This window comes from Aegilops tauschii, chromosome 2 (assembly GCF_002575655.3).
Source record: "Aegilops tauschii subsp. strangulata cultivar AL8/78 chromosome 2, Aet v6.0, whole genome shotgun sequence".
NCBI classification, from domain to species: domain Eukaryota; kingdom Viridiplantae; phylum Streptophyta; class Magnoliopsida; order Poales; family Poaceae; genus Aegilops; species Aegilops tauschii.
Genome location: NC_053036.3, coordinates 14,243,408 through 14,252,432, shown reverse-complemented (window position 1 = coordinate 14,252,432; position 9,025 = coordinate 14,243,408). Strand labels below are relative to the sequence as shown.

Here is a 9,025-nt window from a genome sequence, read left to right as displayed (position 1 = left end):
CGTTAACATGTCTTTTCAACATCCAGGGAACCGGTGGATCAACCATTGGTGGTGGTCTTCGCAGCACTCCCGAGTCACGGAGCCCGACCACTCCGTTCCACGGAGGCGGAGGCGGAGGTGGAGGCGGTCTTGGCGGTAGCGTTGCCGCTAGCAGTGACGACCTGGGCTTCGGCGGTCTTGGCGGTGATGACCTCCGCGGTGCTCGACGTCCTAGCGCTTAAGCCTTTGGGTGACTTGTGGTGATGATACACTTGATGCTTCTTATGTTGTGAGATGCTTATGCTTGTGAGATGCTTATGCTTTGTGATGCTCAGTTTGTCTATGCATATGTGATCAGTTTGTCTATTTGCATATGTGCTGTATATATGCTGTATATATTGAATTGAATTGACCTGAAAAGAAATAGAAAAAAGGAAAAAAAAACAGAGACAAACTAGGCCGACGGCTTGGCCGTCGGCATAGTGCTGGCGTGAGCACTCAGTGGCTGAAACGTGGCAGCTATGCCGATGGCCTAGCCGTCGGCATAGTTTTAAACTAAGCCGACAGCTAAGCCGTCGGCATAGCCGCCACGTGCCAGCCAGTGGGCACTCCTGGGGCAGGGCTATGCCGACGGCCTAGCCATCGGCATAGGTTAAAACTACGCCGACGGCTAGACCTAGGAAGGCGAGAAAATTGATCTTTCATGACAAGATTCAACAAAGCAGCATTAATTTCACAAGATTCAGCATCGGTAATAGGAGCAATCGGAGTGCTAATAAAATCATTGTTGTTGGTATTGAAAAAGTCACATAATTTAGTATTGTCTTGAGCCATCGTGACAAACAATCAATCCAACACACAAGCACAGAAGAAGCAAGCGAAAAGAGATGAATAAAAAAGGGCGAATAGAACGGCAAAGGTGAAGTGGGGGAGAGGAAAACGAGAGGCAAATGGCAAATAATGTAATGCGAGGGATAAGAGTTTGTAATGGGTACCTGGTATGTCTTGACTTGAGAGTAGATCTCCCCGGCAACGGCGCCAGAAATGGCTAGTTGACGGGAGATCAAATCTTGACTTGACTTGGCGCAAATCTCCCCGGCAACGGCGCCAGAAATCCTTCTTGCTACCTCTTGAGCATGCGTTGGTTTTCCCTTGAAGAGGAAAGGGTTGCGTAAGTATTTCCCTCAGTTTTTGAGAACCAAGGTATCAATCCAGTAGGAGACTACACGCAAATCGCCTAGTACCTGCACAAACAATCAAGAACCTTGCAACCAACACGATAAAGGGGTTGTCAATCCCTTCAAGGCCACTCGCAAAAGTGAGATTTGATAAAAGATAATAAGATAAATATTTTTGGTATTTTTGTTGTATAGATTAAAAAGTAAAGATTGCAAAATAAATAGTAAACTAGAAATATAGATTGGAAACTTATATGATGTAAAGTAGACCCGGGGGCATAGGTTTCACTAGTGGCTTCTCTCAAGATAGCATATATTATGGTGGGTGAAAAGATTACTGCCGAGCAATTGATAGAAAAGCGCATAGTTATGAGAATATCTAGGCATGATCATGAACATAGGCATCACGTCCGTGTCAAGTAGACCGAAACGATTCTTCATCTACTACTATTACTCCACACATCGACCGCTATCCAGCATGCATCTAGAGTATTAAGTTCATAAGAACAGAGTAACGCATTAGGCAAGATGACATGATGTAGAAGGCTAAACTCAAGCAATATGATATAAACCCCATCTTTTTATCCTCGATGGCAACAATACAATACGTGTCGGTTCCCTTTCTGTTACTGGGATCGAGCACCACCAAATTGAACCCAAAGTTAAGCACTTCTTCCATTGCAAGAAAGATCAATCTAGTAGGCCATACTAAACCGATAATTCGAAGAGACTTGCAACGATATCAAATCATGCATATAAGAATTCAGAGAAGAACCAAATATGTTCATAGATAATCTTGATCATAAACCCACAATTCATCGGATCTCGGCAAACACACCGCAAAAAGTATTACATCGAATAGATCTCCAAGAACATCGAGGAGAACTTTGTATTGAGAACCAAAGAGAGAGAAGAAGCCATCTAGCTAAGAACTATGGACCCGAAGGTCTGTGGTAAACTACTCACACATCATCAGAGAGGCTATGTTGTTGATGTAGCAGCCCTCCGTGATCGAATCCCCCTCCGGCAGATCGCCGGAAAAGGCCCCAAGATGGGATCTCACGGGTACAGAAGGTTGCGGCGGTGGAAAAGTGGTTTCGTGGCTCCCCTCGATGTTTTCAAGGTATAAGAGTATACATAGACGAAAGAAGTAGGTCGGTGGAGCTACGAGGGGCCCACGAGGGTGGGGGGCGCGCCTACCCCCTGGGCGCGCCCTCCTGCCTCGTGGCCGCCTCGTTGCGTCTCTGACTTCCACTCCAAGTCTCCTGGATTGCGTTTGTTCCAAGAAAGATCCTCGCGAACGTTTCGTTCCGTTTGGATTCCGTTTGATAATCTTTTTCTGTGAAACACTGTAATAGGCAAAAAAACAGCAATTTACACTGGGCCTTTGGTTAATACGTTAGTCCCAAAAATAATATAAAAGAGTATATTAAAGCCCACTAAACATCCAAAACAGATAATATAATAGCATGGAACAATAAAAAATTATAGATACGTTGGAGACGTATCGGCCTTCGGCATAGATGTACGGACACCGTCGGGATAGGATCTATGCCGACGGCCTTTCTATGCCGACGGCCTCCCGGGCTACGCCGACGGATATGTTGCCGACGGCCCTATGCCGACGGGGGCCGTCGGCATTGGCCTGTCCCGACCGGAATCTGGGCCAGGGCCGTCGACATAGCGGGCGATTCTGGTGGTGATCCTTCTGGGCCTGGGGTCATGTCCCTTTTTACAACATTGATCACGGCTTCGAGCTGTTGATCAGAAAAGGATAGACAAATCTCACAATTGGATGCTACCGGGACACACTGGATTTCATCCCAGAAATCAAGAGCCAACCCTTCTTGCCTCCTCTATACCGATAAGGTTGATGTAGAATTTGTATATGTGCTCCTGCAATTCCTCGGTAGAGGAAATTCCAGATGTTCTTGTGGTCACTTTCGGGATTCTATTATTCTTTTTGCGCCCATTCAGAATCGCATTTAAGTAGCTAGTGTTAGCATCCCCATGTAGATTGTGTAAATGTCGGTCGTTATATGTAAATTATGTCTGAACTTTAACGAAATTTGACGTGTTTGACGGACTTTCTCCGGTTTGTTCAAATTGGTTTTGAAATGTACGCGGCTGCGGTTGGATGGCCGGCACCCGCATTAGTGTCCGTGAATTGGTCCCCACCGTTCCGCGGGCGGATGCGGTGTTCGATTTGAGGGTCAGTATGGGAGATGTCCTTACACTTGGACTGAAATGCAGCTAGTACCCATGAAAACTCTTTTTTTCTGTAAAGGGCAAATTTATTATCTCAAAATATAGCATCAAGCGGATACACATCATGATGTATAATACCCGGTCTCTGCATAATGAGGATGCCCACGGTCAATCACAAAGTCTGTCAGAGGATGAAAATCCGACAAATTGGCAACATTAGAGTCCTATAAGACAGACAATGCCTATGTCGAAGGAGGTGGTGTGGACTGATAAACTTTTTAAAGTCAATTTGCTAGATGAGAATACTTGTGAAGAAGTCATGAAATAATATTTGAAATTATCTGTACTATTTAGTCTCTGTCATCTATTATGACTTTAGTTCCATATGATTGTACAGAACTTCATATAATTGTACAATTATTTATGACTTTAAGTAAAAAAAAAAGTAATTATTGGCATATGGTGCATCTGTACTTCTGTAGATGGATGATTGTAAACTTGTGGTCAGTAGTCCCGAGTGTACATTACGTGACTTGTATAGATAGTTAAGTCGATGTCACTTGTGTAGGAGGTAAGAAAAGTCATGTGCATATATCTTGTCGTTTGTCAGCGACGTATTTGGTGACATGATAAATCTTGCACAAGGTAGAGCATTTTTCCTCTCACGTGTTTTGACATCAGGTTCCTCTTTTTCCTTCCTGTGTGGAAGATAGTCCGCCTATCCTTGAATGGTCATATGCATGTGGAATCTTCCATGTCTTCCATTGAATGGTCTGACAATTTGTAATACGTATGCGGAATTTTCGGAGCTATACCATTGAATGGTCCGGCAATTTGCAATACGTATGCGGAATTTTCTGAGCTATACCGTTGAATGGTCTGGCAATTTGCAATACGTATGCGGAATTTTCTGAGCTATACCGTTGAATGGTCATAAGAGCTGTACCGTGGAATGGCATAATTCCGTTAATTTGAAAATTCATGTATAGAGCTTATCACTCTACAGTTGGTTGAAAAATCAGCGAACAGCGAACTGCTAGTGGGCTTACAAATAGGCCGAAATGCGCGTCATGCCGAAGCCACCCACGTCCTAGTGGTCGTTGAAAGTAATAAAGATGGCTTCAGCCACTAGCACCGGCAGCAAGACTCTGAGTGTCCTGCTCTTCCCCCACTTTGCGACTAGCCACATCGAGCCCTTCACCGAGCTCGCCCTTCGCCTCGCAGCGTCTAGGCCAGACGCCGCCGTGGAAGCGATCGTCGCGGTCACGCCGGCGAACGTTCCGGTCGTCCAGTCCTTCCTGGATCGCCGATGGCACGGGCATAGCGCAGCAACCGTCAAGATAGTGACGTATCCGTTCCCAACGGTGGAGGGCCTGCCCAAGGGCGTCGAGAACCTTGGGAAGGCGGCCACTCAGGCGGATTCTATGCTCATCAACCTCGCTGCCTCGAGCGATACCCTGATGCGCCCCGCGCAGGAGGCGCTCATCCGGGCGCGGTCTCCAGACGCGATCTTCACCGACATGCTCTTCACCTGGAGCAGCGACATCGCCGACGAGCTCGGCGTGCCATGCGTCGCATTCAATGTCGTTGGCGCCTTCCCGATGCTCGCTATGCGCCACCTCCTGATGGAGGACGCTGCGATCGACGGAGATGACATGGTGACGGCCCCTCCGTTTCCGATCCCTCCTATACGGGTCCCGAGGACCGAGCTGCCGGACCTATCGATAAGTCGATACATCTTCGACAAGGTTTATTCCATGCAAGCTGCATGCTTCGGCCTCGCCGTCAACACGTTCTCTGGCCTGGAGCAGCAGTACTGCGACATGTACTTGGGCCAAGGGTACGTCCAGCGCTCCTACTTTGTAGGGCCTCTCTCGCTGCAACTGCAGTCCTCTGACTCTGATCAGAGCGCCACGGATGCTGGTGATTCACAGTACATCGATTGGCTTGACACAAAGCCAGACCATTCGGTCGTGTACGTGTCCTTTGGCACGTGTGCCCTCGCATCGGAGGCTCAGCTTGACCAAATTGCTCTTGGGTTGGAGGCCTCGGGGAAGTCGTTTTTGTGGGTGGTCAGGGGGGCGGACAAGTGGGCTCCACCCAAAGGGTGGGAGAAGCGTGTGGACGACCGGGGGATCGTCATCCGATCCTGGGCTCCACAAACCGCCATACTAGCTCACCCGGCAGTGGGCGCATTCGTGACGCAGTGCGGGTGGAACTCCGTCATAGAGGCGGTGGCCGCGGGCGTGCCTATGCTCACATGGCCAAAGGTGTACGAGCAGTTCATCACCGAGAGGCTAATCACGGACGTACTAGGAATCGGGGAGCGACTGTGGCCGCACGGCGCTGGCTTACGAAGCGAGGATTACGAAAAACATGAGGTGATCCCGGCCCACGATGTGGCGCGGGCGTTGCTCACATTCATGCATCCTGGAGGGCCTGGGGAGGTGATGAGGACCAGGGTTATGGACCTCGCCTCAAAGTCTCGTGCGGCCATGGCAGAAGGAGGCTCCTCGCAGAACGATTTGCACCGCCTCGTCAATGATCTCATCGCAGCAAGAGGATAGCCAGCTGGAAGGACGCCCATGGGTTAAACTCGTCGCACCTACGTACAACATTATGTGTCTTTCAGTCTGTTCTATTTTTCCTTGTACCAATCCACGACGTATGTTTTCGTCTAGTATTTGTTTTGTCATCTGGTATTTTGCACTCGTCTGTTATATCTTGTAATAATGAAATAAAATCTCTGCCGCCCTGTATTGCAAATTTGTTGACCTGTCCAGGTGTTGCTCTTGCAACTAGATGAGACACCGCGCACATTGCCGCGCAAATTAGTTACAATATACTCCCTCCTGTTTCTTTTTTACTTTGCATCTGAGATTTTGCCGATGTCAAACTTTGTAAAATTTGACCAACTTTATATTGAGAAATATCAACATCTATAATACTAAAGATGCATAATATGAAAATTAGTTCCACGATACATCTAATGAAATTGATTTGGCATTGTTAATGTTGTTAATTTTTTTAAGAAACATGGTCAAAGTTTAAATTTGACTTAAGGCAAAACTTATCTACGGAGTAAAAAGAATGGAGGGAGTATTTCAATGAGATTCGCTTGTATTCAGCTTAATAATACTAGAAGTAAAATTAAAAAATATATACTTTGATATATTTATTTAGGGTCCTGATAACGCCCACACGTCTGGCATATTAGACATCCGTCCACACACCGTGTGTGGCGTGACCAGAAGGTAGCCCACACGGGCTGTGTGTGGGCGAACATTAGAATTGACCACACGTGTGGGCGCAGCTACTTCGTGCCACACGCCCAACAAGTACTACTCATCCCCACCCCGCGCGTGTGACACGAAGCAAATATGCCCACACGTCCTGGCGCAGCTACGTTAGGTACCAGCGGAATGACGATTTAGTTGCCATCCGGGATGGCAGATGTAGTTATTCGGGACGGCAAACGTAGTTGTAAAAGCATGACAACTCTCTCTGTTTTGGTTAACTATAGTTGCCATGTCTAATTTATGGTAGTTGCCTCGTGTAATCAAACCATAGTTGCCGTGTGTGATTAACTACTTGCCATATATGGTCAAACAATAGTTGCCATGTGTGTTTACCTAGTTGCCACGTGTGGTCCAACCATAGTTGCCATGTATGGTTAATCACAGTTATCATGTGTGCTTATCTAGTTGCCACGTACGCGCAACTGTAGTTGCCGTCTAGCAACAAATCATAGTTGTCATGTGTATTTACCTAGTTGTCACGTACGCACAACTGCAGTTGTCATCCAACAACGTACAAGTGTCGTGTGGGCGAAAATCAGTTCGCCCACACGCGGCTAGACAAGGTGGCGGCTGTGTGAGCAGAAACTAGTTCGCTCACACAGTGCAGCTGGCAAACCGCGTGCTGCGGGCGTGTGGGAGAACTCTCCTACGCCCACACACACGATGATGCATACGTGGCACTCAGATTTTAACAGATTCCTTTAGGGCCTTTAGGATTCGTACAAAATAGAATCAACGTGGATTAAGGCGTGTGGGCGATGTGCAAACATGCCACACATGTGGGCATTATCATTTGAGTTTATTTATTGAGGCGGACCTTTTCCGCATACATGCATGTTTGCATGTAAAGGTGTTTTTTTTTCATGTTGTGGTGACATGTGTGCATGGTAAAAGAAATAGATTATAGAAGACCCACAATGATGATGCTCGGTAAAAGAAATAGATTAGTGGAGCTCGAACTAGATTTCGCATGGACAGATGACTCTCAGGCTATATGGGGCCCTTTATTTTCAATCACTAAAAAAATCATCTTTCTATATTTAAAAAAAAATCTGAAAAAGAATACGCGGGTACTTATAGATGTACACTAGATCTGCGTAAAATTCCATCATAAAATACGTTTTTATGTGGCTTCTATAAAAAAAATCAAGTACTTTTATAGCGAATATTATGTACTACCTCCATCCTAAAATATATGCTAGAAATACGTGATTTTGTCAATTTTGCGCCGGTTACGTCACGAGGTACAAGAAGATAGTGCAGGATACGGAGAATGAACATCCATTGCTCACTGAATTATGCACATTTTTTATTATTTATTTTTGAAATTCCCGAGGAGAAGGGAAACATCCGGAGATAAGAAGATGAGGGGATTCCCATTCCAACTGGAAGGAAAGTAACAAGCTGGTACAAGACGACGAGGTATACATCGAAGGAGACTTGCACTGGAGTCCAGCTCCATTGTATTTCGCGCCACAATTTCACGTGGTGCAGTTGTGAGCCACAACCACTGGTGCAATGGATATGCTGCTGGGCGCCACACGATTATTTCCACAATATGAGAGGAGGGAAGCAGCCGGATTAGCAGTCAGTAGAAGTTAGGGAAAGCAACACGAGGAGAGACTCCAAGTCTACGGGAGGCGACACACACTCAACTGGTCTAAAGCGGGCGCTAAATGCCTGAGGTCGTTGTTCACCTAGGATTGCTTCTGTCTTAGTTCTTTTCCTTTTTGTTGTTGTTGTTGGGTCGTCATTGTACTCGACATTGTATCTCTTTTCTTCTGTATTGTCACATGCAGTTCTCATTGTTCGAAAAAAAAGACTCAAAGTCAATCTCGATCCATTTCCATTTTATTACAATTCCGCATGCTCTGTGCGCCACACGATCCATTCCACGCTATGATCATAGGAGTCTTGTTCGCTAGCTGGGGCAAGAAATATCAGTTTTGGTTGCTTTTGGTTTCCTGGATGTAAAAGCCAATAGGGTGGCTCACACAGCCGAGTGTCGCCGCCCTGACTACCGCGCCCAACCGCCCACAAAAGCCACCCTAGTCGTCTCAAGGGGACCTGTCGCGATCCTCCTGCCCAAGCAACTTCAGCACGGGGGCCGCAGACACCACGGCCAATGTCGGCGGCAGCGGCACCAGTCGATCTGCCCTTGTTTGAAGTTGGCGGTGCTAGGGCTTGGGACCCCTAGCGTCGCCCTAGGGGAGCGACGCGAAGGGGTATCGCTTCAGTTCTGTCCCTCATCAACCCATGATATGCTAAAAAAAACTCAAAAGTTCCTAGCTTGATGTGACACGAATTGTTTCCGGCAATGACAATTGTGGCTACATTCATGCATGCAAACTCGGGGAGATA

General features: G+C 46.8%; 1 protein-coding gene across 1 annotated transcript; it reads left to right on the top strand.

Moving 5' to 3' along the window:
- Window positions 1-4,446: 4,446 nt before the first annotated feature.
- On the top strand, window positions 4,447-6,141 carry LOC109773966 (UDP-glucose flavonoid 3-O-glucosyltransferase 7). The gene has a single exon (XM_020332687.4). It carries the CDS (start codon window positions 4,481-4,483, stop codon window positions 5,930-5,932), a length of 1,452 nt encoding a protein of 483 aa, XP_020188276.1. The 5' UTR covers window positions 4,447-4,480; the 3' UTR covers window positions 5,933-6,141.
- Window positions 6,142-9,025: the final 2,884 nt, after the last annotated feature.